The sequence below is a fragment of the Convolutriloba macropyga genome, chromosome 2 (genome assembly GCF_964194025.1).
Source record: "Convolutriloba macropyga chromosome 2, txConMacr16.3, whole genome shotgun sequence".
Taxonomy (NCBI): domain Eukaryota; kingdom Metazoa; phylum Xenacoelomorpha; order Acoela; family Convolutidae; genus Convolutriloba; species Convolutriloba macropyga.
In genome coordinates, this window is record NC_134469.1 from 27664069 (window position 1) to 27685121 (window position 21053).

A 21053-nucleotide genomic window follows, 5' to 3' on the forward strand; every position below is an offset into this window, starting at 1 on the left:
CTTCGAGAGGCAAGACTTCTGCGATTACAACCCCCTTTCCAACACAACAAAAACAGTTAACTGCAGATACAAGTTATACCCCTCTGGATTGATTTTTGAAAAAATCCCGATTGGTTACTTAACTTATTTATGCTTCTGACTTCTGGGATATTAGATATGAAGATCCTGGAACCAGATTATCTGATGAGGTTGTCCTTGAAGGGCATGTCAGTCAAATAAGTTCTCAAAACCACTTCTGCAATCGTGTTTTAAACCTAAGTAATTTCTTCTCCAAGAGGCAAGACGTCTGTGATTATAACCCTTCTCTCCAACTCAGCAGAACAAATAAACTTCAGATACAAGTATGGATGAATTTTGGATTTTGTTTGAGAACTGAGTAAAACAAAGCTAGTCCAACCCAAATCTAGTACAACCCAAAACATTAAGCCAGTACTATCCAAAGTTTAGCAATTTGGGGAAACCAATTTTGGATAAGGCATTTCCATATCTACATGATCTGTTTAAATATAGTTTTCAGTGAACGAAGATGACTGTAATACTGTTAGGTTGTAACCTTAGAATTTGGAAATAGTCGATATCTGTTATTTCTGTGCTCGGCCTCTGTAAGTTAGAAATCATAGTAACGAAGGCAACATTTAGGTGAAAATAGCTTCTAGCCGTGCTGCTCTCTTTATCAATTTTGCTTGTTAGTAAAGTTAGTGCAAGAAGCTTCTCAAATTATCATAGATAGAGCATTTCCATGTGCGCTCCAGCTATGACTAACTACTGTGTTGAAGATTTCTTCTCAAAAATTTAAAATATTGAAAATTGAACGTGTCAGAAACAGGAAAGTGTCAGTTTTCAAGTACCAAAAAACCAAAGAGTGGGGGACAAATTTCTCTTCTGAAACTTATTAAAAATTACTTTCGTTTAACAAAAGGGAGTGTACTGATATAGGTATAAGCAGGAAGAAAAAAATATACCTTATGGTTAATTTCTTTCCTAAAAATTGCACTAAATTAGTTCTTAAGGCTATGAAAGCTTGCCAAAGAAATTTGGCTTCATTTTTTCCATTTTGTATTTCAAACTGAGAAAAATTGTCATTACTTTGGTTTTTAATATGCTCATTGTTATATAATTTATTATCACCATTTCCGTGGAAAAAATGCTAAAACTAGAATTTAAATTGTTGCTAAAAGTTCTGTTTTTCATTTGTTTTCTGAAATCACTTTTTTGTGCCGCCTACCTAACGATTAACTCTGCAAATGTTTGCGCTTGGTGTGCAACTATTGGTTGTCATTGTGGTTTTGGCAACTTGATTTTTTTCAGTTTGATAAATTTTATTCATCATTCCCTCTAGTGAATTTTTAGGAGTGCTAATAGCTTGGATTTCATCAAAAATTTTTCTCAAATTCGACATCAACAAAAAGCGGATTGCAAAAATACTTCTTACGCCGTTTTTTTTGTCCATAATTGAAGCATCACCGACATCGTTTAAGCTAAATTAACTACGAAAATCTTTTAAATTGGATGGGGTAAGATTTGAAGAGACCCATTTTAGTGGCCCGGTTTTGAACCATTGGGCTATCTTTTTGGTGGTTTGTTTAAATTCGGAGGAAAATTTTTCGAAAAATGAAAATGAGCTAGATTTGTGCCTATTTTTGTTCTGATTCCGGTGATCTCATCTGTCCTGTCTTATTGTTAATGTATTTCACAATAACGAAATTAAATCTCTTTTTCATTCGTTTTGACGATCTATACTCTTCAAGTCGGTTTACTCTTGATTCAGTGAGCTGTCTGGGAGTCTTATCCGCGTTGAGCGCCCAAGGCCTCGCCGAGGAGGCTTCCGTGGTGGACAAAGAGGAGGAGGTGCAGGAGGCGGAGGTGGAGGCGGCGATAACTGCTTCAATTGTGGCCTCCCTGGTCATTGGCAACGAGAGTGCCGCAAAGGACGCAACGGAGGCGGAACTGGAGGTGGCAGCGGTGGGTTCAGCGGACGTGCTGCGGGATTCGGTGGAGGTGGTGGATTTGGTGGAAGTGGCGGGGGCGGTTTTGGAGGTATGTTAATTACGTAGACCAGAGAGAGAGAGGGAGCTAGGATGGAGAATCGATAGCTGGTGGTTCGGATTACTTTATTAATAGCCGCACAGCGATAGCTGGGGCTATTATTGGCCTTCTCTTGTTTTTTAATAGCCGCCCTCATCTTCTCAGCCGGCTATTATAGCGCTCCTGTTTTTTACAATTCAAAGAATTTGAATTGTATTGGGGCGCTGTCTTTTTTTTAAGATCTGTTCACACATTTTCATGATTTTTGAAGTCAAATTGGAGTAGTGATTTTGGTCACGCCGAAACAGGAAATGGAGCGAAAAAGCGAGTGGGCTTGCGGCGTGAATTTTTTCGCTCTAATTTTAAAGTAGAGTGAGAAAACGGCGTTTGAACAAAAATTCGGTTTCTCGGTAGTGGTTTTTTGTTCACATGCGGCAATTTCACTCTGATTTTTACTGTTTTTTCGATTTTTTGGATCGGATTTTTTTCTAAATGGTTTTCCCAATCCTTTCACAGCTCATTCAAGGTCTAGATTTTTGTTTGAATTAGAATTTTCTTTCTCGCTAGTGGTTTTTTGTTCACATGCGGAATTTTGACATTGATTTTCTGTTTTTTTTCTGGTTTTTTATCTGATTTTTTTAAAATGGTTTTCTCAGTTCACTCATAGTCCATTCTAGGTCTACTTTTTCTGTTTAGTCAATGAAAATTCTTTGAATTGTACATCAGGACTTGTCCTTCTATGTTTTTTACTTCGTCGAATAAAAAAATGTTTCGCTTTACCTCATTTTGCCGCCTTTTCAACATTTTGCGTGAAATCTTTTTGACTTCTCTAGGCTAGTTTCTCTCTTCTCTCATTCTGCTAAAAGTGATTTTGAACATCAGTTGCTCAGCAAAGCAATTCAAAATGAACAGAGTTAGTACAAAAGTGGATGTCAGAAATAGAAACGGGATAAACCCATAAAGCCCAATTTTAGATGCCCGCTATTTGAACGTCGTTTCTATAAGTCTTATTTACCATCTATAATGCTTATTGTTATTGATAGTAGCCCCTGTAGCCTCTCTCAAAGAAATAGAAGTATGTTCAACTACGAAATGCCATCAAAATAAATCGGACTTAAAAAAAAAGGTTTTTGTACAAAAATCTTTTTTTTTCAATATCTTCTGTTATTTCAATCCCAATCATGCTTATTGGAATCAACGGCGGCTATTTTCCGGCAATCTGCCGGGTATGTTTTTATTAATAGCCGCACAGTGATAGCTGGGGCTATTATTGGCCTTCTCTTGGTTTTTTTTACAATTCAAAGAATTTGAATTGTATTGGGGCGCTCTCTTTTTTTTAAAGATCTGTTCACACTTTTTCATGATTTTTGAAGTCAAATCGAAGTGATGATTTTGGTCACGCCGAAACAGGAACTGGAGCGAAAAAGAGAATGGTTTTGCGGCGTGAAATTTTTTCACTCAAATTTTAGAGTAGATTGAGAAAACGGTGTTTGAACAAAAATTCGCTTTCTCGATTGGAATTTTTTGTTCACGTGCGGCAATTTCACTTTCATTTTTACTGTTTTTTTTTCAATTTTGTTGATCGGATTTTTTTCTAAATGGTTTTCCCTATCCATTTCTAGTCCAATAAAAGTCTAGTTTTTTGTTTAGTCAATGAAAATTCTTTGAATTGTAGGTCAGGACTTGTCCTGCTATGTTTTTTTTATTTCGTCGTCGCGATTTTTGTTAAGACCATATGACGTCACAACCACTTCAAATGGGCCTTTTGTTCATTTGTTCATGCAATTTGAACTGAAGTGCATGCGTGACGACATTTTTCGCTCTTATTGGAGCGAGTTTTTTGTTCATTCGCGTGATTAAATTTTTGAATTTTTGGTCACACGTGACTTACCTCACTCTCAAAAATGACTTCCTCAGTTTGAAATTTACTTTTATTTACTTCAATTCAGAGATAGGGTCAAATGGGTGTGTGTCACTCTAAATGAAGGTTATTTGAGAGCAGCTAATAGAGGCAGCAAAAGCTTGTACAGATTTTTAATCAAAACATAACAGATCAGCCCTCAATGAAAAGAATTTTTTTGGTCTGTCTTTTTTACTGTTTTTTTAGACTGCCGATCTACGAAGCTATTGCGGCTATTTTCTGGCAATCTGCCAGCTATTTTTGTTTCTTGCGCAGTTTAATTTTCATTTTATTTGGTTTAAAAATCTTAAACACCCCTTCTTCCATGTTTCTAGGCGGTGGTTACCAACAAGGTGGCTTCAGCAGTGGTCGATTTGATGGAGCTCCACGGGGTAGAGGAGCGCGTGGCGGAGGAGGAGTGGGAGGATTTGGTGGACGCGGGGGCCGGGGAAGAGGAAACTGTTTCATTTGCAACAGTCCAGAACACTGGTCCAGAGAATGTCCTGACAACCAGAACGCCCAAGGGGCACAGAAGTGAGTGCTTTTTAAAACGTATTGAGTTATTAATCGAGACCGGTAGGCTAGTTAAACCATTACCAAGGACAGTAGGTAGAAAATAGTTGTCTGATCCGCTGAACTTCCTACTGCACGTGTTTAATTGCTCTCGAACAAAGATTAAATCAATTATCGCAGTCGTGTTTGTCTTTTTCAACCAAAATTTACGCTTGAACGTTTTAAATTTTTAATTGACTGAATACTTCCCTTGTTAACAATTTTAAGCTCCTAAACTCGATTGACAGCAGTGACACCGAAAGAGTACCAAAATTGTTTTTTTTTCATTTTAAATTTTAATAGTATTGTATAATCAACCTCAATCAACGGCATCTGAAACCCAGTAAACCCCGGCTCTCACCCCGACAAGCTGGCTACACAGAATGGCGCCCCTGCCACTCGTTGGAAAGCAGTTGATCCGACGTTACTTGGTTGTTTTAGCCTGCGTTAATGTAGCTATTCAAGGCACTAAACTGTTTTCTAAAACAAGATTACGTCAATTGCCTAAGGCTTGGGATTGTTTTGGTGCTGTAATTTTTGATCTATTCAGTTTCGGCCCCAGTGTTTTAAACGCCCCCAATTACAATTAATTTGTTTTTATAGCCGTTACTATATGAAAAAAAGCCCGTTCGCCTGGGGGGCCTAAAAGTTCTATGCCTACTACGCTGGGGGATGGATGTTTTTATTTGCTCTCGAACGATGTTTGAGGCAATTATTGTAAACATGTTGACCTTTTTTAATGCAACATTTTTGCTTGAAGATTTTTGAGCTTTTGTTCTAGAACATTCTGTGGCATTGTTCTAGAACATTTTCAAGCTTCACTTCTTCATTTTGAGTGATTGCAATTGCTCTGATTCTGAAATGAAGTTTGGCTAATATAAATGTGATTGGTAGTGGTTGAGAAACAATGCGTTTGTAGCTGAGTGGTTAAAATTTCTGACTGCTATCCTAGAGGTCGCGAACCCCTAGCAGGTCGCAGTTTCTGCGCCCTAAAAATTTTCTAAGCTACACCCCTATATTTAATTGCACCCCGCTTGTCGTTAGAGAGCCATTCATCACACGTTAGTCGGTTTATGTTTTAAGATCTGTTCACACTTCTTTTTGAAGCCAATGAGATCTCAAATTAGAGCAGTGATTTTAATCGTGCTGAAATTGCGAAAGGAGCGAAAACGAGAGTAGATTTGAAGCGTATTTTCAAAATGCTTTTTAATTGGAGCGAGAATTTGGTGTTCAGACAAGTTTTCGGTTTTTGCAGCGTATTTTTGTTTTCACGTGCGGCAATTATACGTCTGATTTCGCTTTTCTCCCATGTGCTAGTAAAATTCAACTGATTGGTTCTAAATGTGCCTATTTGCCGTTATTTGAATCCTTCAATGGGCAGCTGATGGTTATTATCGCTTCATGACTATTTGTCCTAAAATTGTTAGTGAATTGTCTGAGGTATGCCCATTTTGATGTTTTTGTCTGGTCTTATCATTTAGTCTGGTTAATGGCAGGTCTTATCGGTTGCTAATCATGCATAAATGTTTCTAATTTGTGATTTGAACTGAAGACTTATCGATTTTGTTTGCTTTCAAACAAAATTATGCTAGTCCTGTTTTCAATGCGATTTATCTTATACCGATTTTTCCTCTGATAGATTTCTTCGTCTGCGCACTTGACTTTTGGTCCCCAAGAGTGGTATATAAAGGTAACGTAAGGAGGTCGCTGTGAAGTTCTCTTAGAGTTTTATGCTTTACTAGTCTTCAAGTGCGCAATCCATGGAAACTTGATTGGAAAAGTGAATGGCGATCTTTGGAGTATAACCCCGCAGTTACTCAACCCCCCATACTCGACCCCACCACTTCTATTAAGCTTAATTTAGCTGCAGGTATGTACTGACAAAGCCAACAGCTCCCCAATTGTTTGAGAGCAATTCGTCATTATTCCGTTGTTTAAATTTTTGAGACTATTTGTTTTCAAGAAATATTCGGGAGCGTTTGTGTTTTGTTCGAATTTCGTTTGCTCATCACTGACTACTTGCCATTTCTTGTTAATGACAGGCCTTCTCGACGTTTTAAGGAGACATTTGGGTTTCTTCTGTTCAGTTGATAGCTTATTGTTTTTCTGGCTCTGACACCGTCTTAACTCGCTCTTGTTGCCTTAGCATAATAAAAGTTTTCAATGGATGCATGTGGCGTTATTCACTTAAGTATTTCGCTCCAGATTTCAGCGTAACTTATTTTATTGACTTGGGGCAACTTTCAGAACGATTCAGATTTTCTCCAATTTTCTTTTTTGACTTCATTGTTAATTTCTCGCTTAATTTTTCTCCGCAAAAATGGGTATGCCTTATAAGGACGCATAGGTTTAATAGTTCTATAAAAAGGAAAAGAAGTTTTTCATTTCTTTTTGAGATCTTTGATTTTTTTTGCAGATGAAGGGTCATTCGCCTTGTTGACTGACTAGTTTAATGTTGCTGAAAAATGTTGATGCTTAGGTCATTAATTAAGTAAATTCTTTGTATTGTATGTCAGGACTTTTCCTGCTACAGTTTTTATTGTTAAGATTTTGGTGACGATCATATGACGTAATGCTTACTTCAAATCAGCTGTTGTTCATTCTTTTATGCAATTTTTAAATGAGTTGTGCGCGCGACGTTTTCTGTGCTTTTATTAAGGAAAGTTTTTGTTATTCATTGACGTGAATATTTTTGGCCACATGTGGATTACTTCACTGAAGACTAATTATTCTCTCCCTCCTTGTTGATATCTGCTAAATTTATTTTGATCAGTTGAGTAAATGAGGGTTTTAGTATTGTAGTAAAGTGTCTAATAATGAAACAATGAAATTTTTATTGTCATCTGTAGCATGTTTTTTATTGTCGTCTGTAGCGATTGTAACTATGAAAGTTGAGTTTGGACGGTCATAATAGACAGCATCCCTCCTCATAATTCAAAGGAAAAAAATCTGTTGCATTCAGTCTTGAGGGCTTCGGTTTCATCAAACATTTGTTTGGTTTTACTTCCTGTTGCCGCTCTGGCAACTTTTTGCGTGCAGTCTTTTTCTTTTCTCTAGGCTCATGGCTAATTTCATTGTGGATAATCTGCGTTTGAAGGCGAAATTACTTCTCATTATCAAATCATTTTGCAATGAACGGAGTAATTGTGAAAAAGGAAATCAAAAGAAGGGGGATAAAGCCAATTTTAGATGCTCGTTACTTGAACTTTATTGTATTTCAAGTTAAGCTTCATGGTCTAGTGCTATTTTGTGTTGATACTAATTCCTCTATTGTCTCCTTAAAAGAGCGAGGAGACTTAATTATCAAATCCGATTAAAGTAATACGCACTTTTCATATTGAGTTTTGGGAAAGCTCTCAATTCTTCATTTTTTTCCGTCTTTGTCCCAATCAGGGCAATGGGAAGCAATTGTGGTTACTTGATGGTAATCAAGCTGCGGCTCTGGTTCACTTTCAACCCCAATGTCACATCCTCAGTCTCTCTACTTGTATTTTTTAATTTGTTTATCTGAATGGAGGTCAGGGGTCTCAATCGCGGCTATTCTTGTCAATCTGCTGGTTTAATTTTTTGGGACGTGACTGAATGTGTTCAGGTTGATTTTCCATAAAGCGGAATAGTTTAGTAATTAAAAGCTGAATTGCTAAATCCTAGCAACATGTGGACCATTTCCATTTAGCTGCGAAATAATCGGGGAAACATATGGATTATTTCGTGTTTAATAGCCGCCCTCATCTGCTCAGCCGGCAACTATTGCGCGCAGAGCTAATCCCTTAAAATTTAAACATTTTGAATTGTCTTGGGTCGCTGTCTTTTTATAGGTCTTGTTTGCATATTTTGGTTATTTTTGAAGTCCAATTGGAGTAGTGATTTTGTTCACTCCGAAATAGTAAGTGAAGCAAAAAAAAGGGTGGGATTTTTTGCGTGTAATTGTTTTATACTGGTTTTAATATTGAGTGAGAAAACAGTGTTTGAACAACAGTTGGCTGTCGGTTTGGCTCTCGCTGGCGGTTTTTGCTCACATGGGGCAATTAGACTAGCACGTGCTCAGATAACTAGCACGTGCACAGATAACTAGCACAGATAACTAGCACTAGCACAGATAACTAGCACGTGCTCTGGACTTATCGACAACTTTCTGAATAGACCATCTTTAAAAACAAATTTTGTAAACAACATTCTGCAACTCTAGGACCCATCTTAAAACCCCTTCCTTTTTTGTCTTCGAAATTACATTGTGGGGTGGATGTGTGAAGGGAGACTATCCAGACTATCGAGTTGAGGCCGAGGAAGGTCGTCAAAACCGGTTGGATCCAAACTTTACAGCCCATCCTCAGCCCCCCCCCCCTCCTCCCTGTGGCCTTTCAGGTCATCGAAACATACGATTCATGGAGCGGTTTGCTTGTTGAATCGTTATCGCGTTTTGACCATGAAATACAACCTAAGAGCTAAAGATCTGGTCCAGTCTGAAGCAAACCACGATAACGATTCATCCCCCCCCCTACTCAATGTTCTTTGAATATCATTGAAAAAGTGCCAGTTTCTATGTCACCCGCCAAAAGTTACTCACAGGAACCAACCACTAGCAGTTCAGTAGAAAACGTTATGTCAGACAACTCAACTGGTTTAACACAGCAGATAAGTGAACTGACAATAAACAATGGCATATCTCGTTTCCTGATTCCAGTTGGAACTATCCTTTTTTATCCCGACAGAAAAGATAACCTTTATAAAGTCTCCATCTTGGAGCACGACTTGGTCAAGTCCAAGGTGAGGTACTTGCATTGGGGTCCAAACTACGATGAATGGGTGTGCTCGAAATCAATTTGGGCGTATTCACAATTCACTCAACTTTTGTCAACAGTGAAAAAGATACCGAAAGATCTCTCTGCCCGCATAGACGAGTTGGTTCAATCTGCAACACTGGGCAGTGGCCCATCAGGCCCCAGTGACAATCCAAGCCAATTACCAGATTTGAAAACTATTTGCAGTAAAAATATTCCAACGATCCGCTATATCCCCGTGAAGTTTTGAATGCCATGGTCCGGGATTATTACGTCAATCATAGAGGTCTGCATCTCAAATCCTGACTGTGTTGATAACTGGAAGAAGTTTTTCGCAGTTAGCAAATGTGTTTTGCGTGCTTCCAACAGAGGGGGTAAAAAACATGAGCAGCAGCAGGAAAACTCCATGATTAATAGATTTGAGCGATGGAGATTGGGTGAGTATGCTGCCCTTTGGTACGAAGCGGCTTCAATGAAGCAAGCAAAAAAGAAATGTAACAGCACAATGGAAGCGCTTGCCTCCCGAGCGAAAACACTTTGTCTTCAAGGACAGTTTGGTCGTGCGGCAAAGCTTTTATCCTCGGAGGGAATAGCACCCGACAACAGAAAAACACTCATTGAACTCAAAAAACTGCATCCAGAGGGAAACGAAATTCTTGAGTCCTTGGAAGACTATAGCTGCGAAGCTTATCAATTCGATGAGGGAAAGGTCCTTTTGCAGCTCCAGTCTTTTTCGAAATTCACAGCAGCTGGGCCGTCCAAAATGTACCCAGAGCATCTTCTCCACGCAGTCAATTGTTCAATTTCTGATCATTCCAAGCGGGCAATGAATTCCCTAACCAAATTAGTGAACTTGGCCAGCAGGGGCCAGCTCCCAAGTTTTGTGGCTCCAGCTTTTTGTAGTGCTACATTAACAGCATTGAATAAAAAGAAAACCGGCATTAGACGTATTGCTGTGGAGGAAGTTATTCGGCGCCTTGTTGCCAAGTGCATTGCAAAAGAAGCAGCCATTGAGGCGGTTGAGTTGTTTGGTACAAAGCAGTTGGGAGTTGCTGTCAAGGGAGGTGCCGAGAGCATAGTGCATGCCACAAAAATAACCTTCGAAAGAATGAAGAGAGTAAAAAGTGGGGGCATACTTCAAATTGATTTCAGAAACGCATTTAATTCAGTGAAGCGCAGTCATCTCGGCTCAACAAAAGTTTTGATGCCTAGTATAATTTCATTTGCATAATTCCTTTTGTTACTCAAAACATAGTGATTTGTTCTTCAATAGCTCAACTGTTGACAGTCAGACAGGAGTGCAACAAGGTGATCCACTAGGTCCACTTTTGTTTTCATTGGCCATCTGGCCTTTTATTGACGAAATCGAAAGCAAAATACCGAATATCTTGCAACTTTGCTGGTATCTTGATGACGGAATTATTGCAGGAACCGAGATCGAACTTTGTAAAGCGTTAGAAATTCTCTCAGAATCCGGAGAAAAATTTGGTTTGGAACTCAGGAAGGATAAGTGCGAGCTATGGTCAATCGAAAGCATGACAAAAATTGACAGTTTGATCAAGAGGAACTGTGTAGATGGAATTGAAATTTTAGGAGCTGCCATAGGATCCGATGCTTTTGTTTCCTCTTGTTTACTCAAACGCGTTAAAAAATTAGAGGAACTTCTAGATAATTTAGCATATGTAGACGATCCTAAATGTGCTCTTGGTATTTTGCGATTTTGCCTTGGTGCTCCCAAAATGGTCTACTCTTTGCGGTGCAATTCTCCTTCGGACGAATCAAATAAAATCCTTCGAAAATTTGATTCGGTTCAGCGTGCAGCCTTTGAAGGTATTCTTGGAGTTTTGTTGTCAGACACCTCTTGGGACCAAGCGTGCCTTCCAGTCAATAAAACCGGTGTAGGAATAAGACGATCAGCAGATCAAGTTCAGGCTGCATACGTTGGATCTGTTTTTCAATCCTCTGTTCTTGTAGAAAAATTAACAGGCCATAATCCAACTGAAGACATCTCATTTGTTAAAGCAGTTGAAGAAATGAGCGAAATTGCGACGATATATCCCTCTCTAAGAAAAATTCAGGAGGAACTTGATAACTCAGCCTTTGACAAATTGTTAGGAAAACAAAGTTCCATAAGAGAAAAAGCTCGCTTACAATCTCTTTCTCTACCGCAGTCTGGTGCCTGGTTATCCGCAGCCCCCATTCCAGCTCTGGGACTACACCTATCTTCCAATGAGTTCCGTGTTGCTCTCAAATATCGACTGGGTGTAAAATTGTACGAGAACGAGAGGAAATGTCCTTTTTTGTGAATCTGGGACTCTAGACGTAATGGGCGACCATGCGGTGTCATGCCATGGTCGCGGTGATATGATCTCTCGTCATGATCGTATACGAGACAAAATTATATCAGCTTGCTCGGGAGCTCTTTTGTCACCCATCTCTGAACAGAAAAGTTTACTACCCGACAATAACTCCAGACCGGGCGATATCTTCTTACCTGTATGGAATGCCGGTCAACCAGCAGCTTTAGACGTTACCGTCACTTCTCCCTTGCAGTCAAGCCTCATTATAAATGCGTCGGAGAAGAGTGGTTTCGCTCTGTCAGCTGCTGAGGACAGGATGTACGAACAGTACGCCCAGAATTGTAGTGAAGTCGGAATTCAATTCATTCCTCTGGCTTTCGAAACGTTTGGAGGATTTTCAGAGACAGTTCGTAAGACCCTCAAACGAATCGCTACTCTGGCTGATAACAGAAATTTGCAGCCGGCGGGGTTGTCAGTAGCCTTCAGTAGGTTATCTCAATCAGTCTGTGACAGCAATTCGGGGGTCTGTAATCATGCTCCTTGCAAGGGACGCGAGATTATAGACACATATGAAACAGGAGCAGATCTTTGAATCCTTGTTACAGAAGTTAAGAGGCGAGTCGGCCTTGAATAGTGTGTCATCCATGAGCGGGGACAATCTATAGTGATAAGTTTTTGACTCACCCAATGAACCCAATGAATTATCATACTAGTTGTGCCTCAGCGGCGGGTGAAATGTGATTGCCCAGATCAGGAAGTTTTACCTCAAACAATTTTTCCAAAAAGGAAACTATTTTGATTGCATGGGTTGAACTGATAACAATGATCGTTGATCGTTTATGAACCAAGATTTTCTAATTTAAGTCATTCACAAGGAAAAAAAATTAGACTTTGATTAAAAACTTTATTTTCAATTTTGTTGATCGGATTTCTTTTTCTCAATGGTTTTCCGATTCAGTTTCTCATCTTAAGGTCTAGTTTTTTTGTTCAGTCGATCCTAATACTTCAAGCTGTAGGCCAGGACTTGTCCTGCTGTTTTTTACGTCTATAAAACTTTGCTCCGCTCCGCTCTTCTCTTGGATAGTTTCATGGTTCGCTCAGTCGCCTCAAAACGCTTTTAATTAGCAGGTACCGGTAAAAGCAATCTAACAGTAACAATCAGTCTCTAAAAACTGAATCTAAAAAAGGAATTAACCCGCTCAGTATGTGAACTTCGTTCTACTTAGTCTTGGTTACACCGTCTAATGTTTGTAAATATTGATACTAATCCGTTTGTTGTCTGTAGCATGATTTTTATTGTATACACAGCAAATTTTACTATGAAATGCACAAAGGCTATAATTTCTCGCTGGTGGTTTTCGTTCACATTGGGCAATTAGCCATTGATTAAAAACTTTATTTTCAATTTTATTGATCGGATTTTTTTTTCGAAGTGGTTTTCCGATTCAGTTTCTCATCTTATGGTCTAGTTTTTTTTGTTCAGTCAATCCTATTTCTTCGATCTGTAGGCCAGGACTTGTTCTTCTGTTTTTTTAGGTCTATAGAACGTTGTTCCACTCTACCTTAGTTCACAGCTTGTTCAACATATTGCGTGAACTCTTCTCTTGTGTAAATTCATTGTTCGCTCAGTCGCCTCAAATCGCTTTGAATTAGCAGGTATTGATAAAATCAATCTGACAGTAACAGTCAGTCGCTAAAAACTAAATCTAAAAGAAAAGGAACTAACCCGCTCAGTATGTGAACTTTGTTCTACTTAGTCTTGGTTACCCCGTCTAATGTTTACAAATATTGATACTAATCCCTGTTTGTTGAATATAGCATGGTTTTTATTGTCGTATACTCAGCAAATTTTACTGCGAAACACATAAAGGCTATTATTTAGACGCTCTACTTAAGAATTCTAATTGTATTATGGCGCTCTTTTTTAAGATGTTCACACATTTTCACGATTTTCATTTTGAGTGATCAAGTCAAATTGATGTGATGATTTTGGTCTCCTTACATCATTCTCGGTTTAAACTAAATGAAATTTAAAACTTCATTCCGCAATACTGCAGGACTGCGCTCAATGTCAAAAAAATTAAATCAAATGAAACGGAATAACCCAATAAAAAGTAAAGCCCGGGCACTAAAGTTTACTTTTTTCGACTTGGTGCATTAATTTATGAAAGTTCTTTTGTGTATACTGCAAATTTGTGTTAGCATTAAGCTTATTGTCCTCTAATTTGAATACCGAATTCGCCGTATTTATCAAATTCGATGTAATTGCTGACTAATTTAGAACTTTGAGATTTTGAAAAAATGAGGCTGGGGTCGAGCAGGGGGGTCAACGCCGGCTATTTTTCGGAAATTTGTTGGCTTTGTTTTGTATCGGCTGGTATTTTGACTTCGTAATACTCCAGTCTTGAGTCCTTTTTGCGATTATTTTGCAGGTAGGTACAAGGCAGTTTATAAATTAGTTTTTGGTAGTTGTTTTCTCCATCTGGAATTCTTCAGATTATTAATTGATGTCGAACGAAGTTTGAAACAATTATTGTAAACGTCTTTTTGCAGAAATTCGCCTGACCGTTTTAATTTTTGAGTGAATTTTTCGTTTTGCTGATCTAAATTTTTCTCATCCACAAGTGTTGCAGCGTAACTCAAGTGTACATTACTAAAAGTCAAATGAAAAGTGCGCCAAAATTGGTGTAATTTTTTGCTTTAATTTTTATTAGTTGCTATAGTGGTATATAATCCTATATATTAAACGCGTGAGCTCTAAAATGGGACAAAATTTTTGCATGTTTAAGGGGCCATTCGAAGCTCATGTTTATGAGCCGCTTTGAGCAGCATTGTTAAGGGAACATATCGAGAGAGGTCAAAGACCTAAAAGGCTCTAAGAAGATGGGTGGGAACCGAACCTGAGACAAAAGACTGTTAGTAAGGTGCAGTTACCACAAGGCTTTGAGGTCTTCAAAATTATGTTCGCCTAGAGGGAGGTTTTACTGTCCTGGGTACTACGTGGTTTTCAATTGCTCCCGAACTAACTCTGAAGTTCTTAATGTAAACGTGTGTTTTCTGCAAAGTTTTATTTGTACAGATTCTGCGCTTCTAGAACACTCTTGGCTTTCAACAAAGTTTTTCACGCTTTACTTTTTTGATTTTTGCGTGATTTCAAATGCTCTGTTTGAAATATTTTTATTGATACGTTCGAAATGACTGTGAGAAACGGTGGTATGTAGTCGTTGTAGCGCAGTTGGTAATATAAAGAACTACTATTCTGAGGGTCGAGGGTTCGAACCCGTCTCGGGTACCTTTCTTTTTGTTGACATGAAACTTCTACTCAGCAGCACGCTGCCTGTTGTTCAAGAGCAATTCATTCGACGCGAGTGGGTTCGTGTTACTGTTGTGTTGGGGGGATGAAAAATGGTAATACTATATGTTAAACGCGTGAGCTCTAAAATGGGACAAAATTTTTGCATGTTTAAGGGGCATCGCGATTTGCTTGTTTAAGAGCCGTATTGAGCAGCATGGTTAAGCGAACATATCGAGAGGTCAATGACATAAAAGACGCAAAGTAGATGGGTGAGAACCGAACCTGAGGCAAAAGACTGTTAATCAGGTGCACTTACCACGAGGCTAAGAGGGCTTCAAAGTATGCTCACCTAGAGGAAGGGTTTTACTGTCCTGGGTACTACGTGGTTTTCAATTGCTCACGAACTAACTTTGAAGTTCTTAATGTAAACGTGTGTTTTTTGCAAAGTTTAAGCTGTACAGATTCTGCGCTTCTAGAAGGCTCTTGGCTTTCAACAAAGTTTTTCACGCTGTACATTTTGATGTTTGCGTGATTTCAAATTCTCTGTCTCAAATAGTTTTATTGATACCTTTAAAGCGACTGTGAAAAACGGTGGTATATTGTCGTTGTAGCGCAGTTGGTAAGATGAAGCACTGCTATTCTGAGGGTCGAGGGTTCGAACCCGTGTCGGGTACCTTTCTTTTGTTAACATGACACTTCTACTCAACACCATGCTGCCTGTTGTTTAAGAGCAATTCCTGCAAGGCGAGTGGGTTCGTGTTCCTGTGTGTTTGGGGGATGAAAAATGGTAATCCTATAAATTAAACGCGTGAGCTCTTAAATGAGAAAATTTTTGCATGTTTAAGATGCATCTCGAATTGCATTTTCAAGAGCCGTTGTGAGCAGCATGGTTAAGCGAAGATACCGAGAAAGGTCAATGACTTAAAAGGCTTAAAGTAGATGGGTGAGAACCGAACCTGAGACAAAAGACTTAATCAGGTGCACTTACCACGAGGCTAAGAGGACTTCAAATTATGCTCTCGCCTAAAGGGAGGGTTTACTATCCTGGGTACTACGTGGTTTTCAATTGCTCACGAACTAACTTCTTAATGTAAACGTGTGTGTTCTGCAAAATTTTAGCTGTGCAGGTTCTGCCATTCTTGAACACTCTCGGCTTTCAACAAAGTTTTTCACGTTTTACTTCTTGATTTTTGCATGATTTCAAATGCTCTGTCTGAAATATTTTTACTGATAATTTTAAAGCGAGTGTGAGAAACGGTGGTATGTAATTGTTATAGCGTAATTGGGAGGGTCGAGGGTTCGAACCCGTGTGGGTTACCTTTTTTTGTTGACATGAAACTTCTACTCAACACCATGCTGCCTGTTGTTCAAGAGCAATTCATGCGACGCGAGTGGGTTCATGTTCCTGTGTGTGTGTGTGTGTTTGGAAGATGAAAAATGGTAATCCTATGTTTTAAAAGCGTCAGCTCTAAAATTGGAGAAATTTTTTAATGGACCTCTCGAACCCCATGTTTAAAAGCCTAATTGAGCAGCATGATTAAGCGAAGATATTTAGAGAGGTGAATGACCTAAAAGGCTCAAAGTAGATGAGTGAGAAACGAACATACGAGAGTAGACTGTTAGACGGGTGCAGTTATCACGAGGCTAAGAGAGCTTGAAAGTACGCTTGCCCTGAGGGAGGAATTACTGACCTGGGTACTACGTATTTTTTAATTGCTCCCGAACAAATCTGAAGTATTTATTGTGTGCGTTTTTGCAAAGTTTTAGCCTTACAGATTCTGCTCTAATCTAGAACACTCAGCTTTCAATTAAGTTTTTCACGCTTTACTTTTTGATGTGTGCATTATCTCAGATGCTCTCAATCTGAAATATGTTTATTGATAAGGTAAAAAGTGATTGAGAAACGGTGATTAATAGCCGCCCTCATCTTCTCAGCCGGCTATTATAGCGCTCCTTTTTTTTTTACTTCGTCGAACAAAAATTTGTTTCGCTCTACATCATTTTGCCGCTTTTTCAACATTTTGTGCGAAATCTTTTTGACTTCTCTAGGCTAGGTTCTCTTCTCTCATTTTGCTAAAAGTGATGTTGAACATTATTTGCTCAGCAAAGCAATTCAAAATGAACAGAGTCAGTATTAAAAATTGAAGTCAGAAATGGAAACGGGATAAACCCATAAAGCCCAATTTTAGATGCACGCTATTTGAACGTCGTTCCTATAAGTCTTAGTTACCATCTCTAATGCTTATTGGTATTGATAGTAGCTCCTGTAGCCTCTCTCTAAGAAACAGAAGTACGTAATGTTCAAGTACGAAATGCCATCAAAATAAATCGGACTTAAAAAATGTTTTTGTACAATATCTTCTATTCTTTCAATCCCAATCATGCTTATGGGAATCAACGGCGGCTATTTTCCGGCAATCTGCCGTGTTAGTTTTGTAGTGGTTCTAGCGCAGTTCGTAAGATGGTGGACTGCTAATCTGAAATTTGAAGTATTTTTCTATTACCAACATCCATAAAATTGCTATGAAACTAAGTTTTGAGAAGTTTTAGTCGTATTGTCTAATCTTCCTCTTTTATAGTCAATATCAGTCGCAATTGAGCACAATGTTCAACGGCACTCCTATCGTAACATGTTTTAGGGGTCCTTAATCATGCAACTTAGCATAATAAATGCGGTTTGAGACGTGATTTACCATCATTTTTAAGCTCCTAATATGCACATTTTTTGCTCTCATTAAGCATGCGGTATAGCAAAAACAAGCAAGTCACAAAGTCCATTTTCTGGAGATTTGCTGTAGAAAGAACAAAAGACAAGTGCAATACGCATAGTTAGCGTAAGTGGTGAGACCTATGGCTGTTAAACGAAGGGCATGGGTTCGAGCCCGAGTCGGTGCGAAACAGAAAACTTAACTTCTTTTGAAACCTTCTATTCCTGTAAATGATTTTCTTGTTAAGGTTTTGCGGGCCTGCTAGTAACCTCTAATGACGTCATTTGAAGCCCCATTAGTGAATTTAGTTATTACCCCCGCACTGATTGAAGCAGACTTCAATAGACTCGAGCTCCCAGTAGTCGTTCGAGAGCAATTCGTCGGACGTTAGTCGGTTATGCCTTTTCTTCTTAGGATTTGCTTTCCTAAGTCACTTTCTTGAATTCCTACCTACCCCAATAACTGTTTAACTGAATAGATTTAAATTTAGAATAAATTGGACAAATGTTCGGCTGTCAATTCCACGATTTTGTTGTTCAGTGTGAGCTCTGTTGCCGCTATATCTGGAATATAACGTTCGCTCTTATATTTGGAAGTTGCACACTTGGTTTCGAAATTATTTAAATGACCTGAAGCGCCATATTCCTCGAAAATCTAATTACTATATATAATTCTGACCATATATTGATAATGTTGTTAACATTTAATCAGTAGCAGAAACCAATAAAATCGACAATGTTTCAATCGTCTGGTTTTGTATTGAAGCGAGATATAATAAAATTGCGTCACTTCCCGAAATGTTTTATGACCATCCTAACCAAAGTAATATTGCCCATTGGGGTTTAACTAATTTTTGGTTGTTTCAGATATTGATCCTAGAAAGCCCGTGTCTGGAGAATGCAATAAGAGGAAGGAGGAGATATATTACCCCTGTTTACTAATATCCTGTTTATTTACGTGTTTGGTAAGTTCAAATTTTATGGAATTTTCGCTCAATTTTTCGTTAATTTTGCTAAAATCTGATAAAATTGTTAGCAATAGTATTAGTGGGTTTGCCAATAAACAAAGAAGGGGTTGTTGAATTGTTTGATCCGATAATTGTACTTCGAATTTCAAGTAAAATTTTCAAAATTCAGCCTTTTGCCATCAAAATGGCAGCAAATTTGCTTGCGCAGAAGAATATCAAAAGAGGGCTGGCTAGTTATACTTCCGCTTCCTAAAAGAGTGTTCTTATTCTCGAATAAATATTTCGCCATGTTTCGATAACTTAAACATGATCCAAAATGCGTAATTTATTTTTGATATTGAAATTTTTGTCTCAATTTGTTAATTTTTGTTAATTGTCTATTTTGGTAACATTTGGAACATTTGTTATTAATAGCCGCCCTCATCTTCTCAGCCGGCTATTATAGCGCTCCTATTTTTTTTTTTTACTTCGTCGAATAAAAAAATGTTTCGCTTTACCTCATTTTGCCGCCTTTTCAACATTTTGCGTGAAATCTTTTTGACTTCTCTAGGCTAGTTTCTCTCTTCTCTCATTCTGCTAACAGTGATTTTGAACATCAGTTGCTCAGCAAAGCAATTCAAAATGAACAGAGTCAGTAAAAAAAATTGAAGTCAGAAGTAGAAACGGGATAAACCCATAACGCCCAATTTTAGATGCCCGCTATTTGAACGTCGTTCCTATAAGTCTTAGTAACCATCTCTAATGCTTATTTCTATTGATAGTAGCCCCTGTAGTCTCTCTCTAAGAAACAGAAGTATGTTCAACTACGAAATGCCATCAAAATAAGTCGGACTTAAAAAAATGTTTTTGTACGAAAATCTTTTTTTTCAATATCTTCTGTTATTTCAATCCCAGTCATGCTTATTGGAATCAACGGCGGCTATTTTCCGGCAATCTGCCGGGTATGTTTAATTAATGCACAGTACTATCAAAGCTAGTTTTTGTCTCGACGTGGTTTTGACAATCAGAAATTGTTCTGAACGTATTGGGCAATATTTTTCGATTGAAAATTTTTGCATTTTTTGTTTTTTTAGAGATCAAAATAGTTTTCTACCGACGATCAATTATTGACAGTTCTAGTGAAATTATGGTTCAGTGGTCTCATTTTGTATGTTCTCAGAGAAAAGCTCATTCTTTTTATGGCTTTGACAAAGTTTTTCCGTAAACAATAATTGATTTATTTTTTTTCGCCCGCATTTCTACTCTTATCAGCACTCGTTTTGTAGTCTCATGACTTTGTCACTAACTAAAATGTCAATTGGCTTCTGTAAATGGTATACGCTAACTTAAACAATTTATTCAGTAGATATGTAATGGCTCTGACTGAACATTTGTTTTGTCTCATGAAGATCTCAGTGACTTTTTGAACTTAGCCACCGAATTCTTTAATCTGTCAGTTAATTGTTTCATGGCTTCGATACTACATGCCATCGAGTTTTCATAGAAGTTTCGTGTTTTTTGGGATGTTGGCCCATTTTGAAGTTGCTTTTTTATGTTTCCTTGAGAGATTATCACATTAAGGGGCTCAATTGGTTTTCAAAGAAGGTGCAATTGAATATATATAAGGTTTTTAGTGATTTGCGTATGGTTTTAACGGCTTTGAAACCGTCTTCATTAAAGTTTTGAATTGATTTTTGCCTGTTTTTGGTGTTCTTCGTGTAGTCGTTTTGCAAATTGGGCCTGCTGACAGGTCTCAGCGGCCTCCTTTGGAGATATAAATGAACATATTGTAGTATTCGAATTCATAGCTAATAGTTCTAATGACCTTGAAATGAATAGTTTTTAAAGTTTAAACGGCTTTTTGAACTGCGCCGCTTTTTTTCTTTTTAATAGCCGCCCTCATTTTCTCAGCCGGCTATTATAGCGCTCATATTTTTTTACAATTCAAAGAATTTGAGTTGTATTGGGGGACTGTGTTTTTTTTAAGATGTGTTCACACATTTTTCAATGACTTTGATCTTTCAAAACGGGATAAACAAGTAAAGCCCAGCGGGTATTAGGTTTCGTTGGAGGTCCGAATTGAGCTTCAGTAGTCGTTCAAGTGCTTAGAGTGGTGCAGCTGCTGGGATGGCCTCAATTAAAGGTTAAAAGGTCATTTTTAGGAGTTTTCGGGCTCAAAATGTTGCAATTTTTTCATGTTTTTTATAGCTGCGAAGCTGTAAGCTGAGCGTAGCTATATTGCGCTGCTCTTGGTTTTTTGTTTCGTCGTCTGACGCTCTTTTTTCGTTTTACATTTGTTCACACAGCAAAGCTGAAAAAGTCAAATTTTCTGAATGACTTCTTCCTCTCACTAACGGCATTTGCGCGCGTGACGTCATTTCTCACTCGCTTTAGCAAAAGCTTTTAGGTTATTTGCATGATTAAATTTTTTTATCATACTTGACTTACCTCACTCAATAAAATGACTTTTGCACTTTAAAACTTAAGTTTAATTTGAATTTGTTTAAGGTCAAAGGAACTCATATGTGCAGTAAAGGTCCCTAATA

At 38.2% G+C, this 21053-nt stretch overlaps 1 protein-coding gene across 1 annotated transcript in view; it reads left to right on the forward strand.

Moving 5' to 3' along the window:
* LOC142358589 (uncharacterized) overlaps positions 1 to 21053 on the forward strand; it is a 63214-nt gene that overhangs the window by 30298 nt on the left and 11863 nt on the right. The window contains exons 3-5 of the mRNA XM_075410015.1: positions 1769 to 2037; positions 4261 to 4459; positions 18428 to 18525. Coding sequence (XP_075266130.1) covers positions 1769 to 2037; positions 4261 to 4459; positions 18428 to 18434 — 475 coding nt within the window. The 3' untranslated portion in view covers positions 18435 to 18525. The remainder of the gene's footprint in view (positions 1 to 1768; positions 2038 to 4260; positions 4460 to 18427; positions 18526 to 21053) is intronic.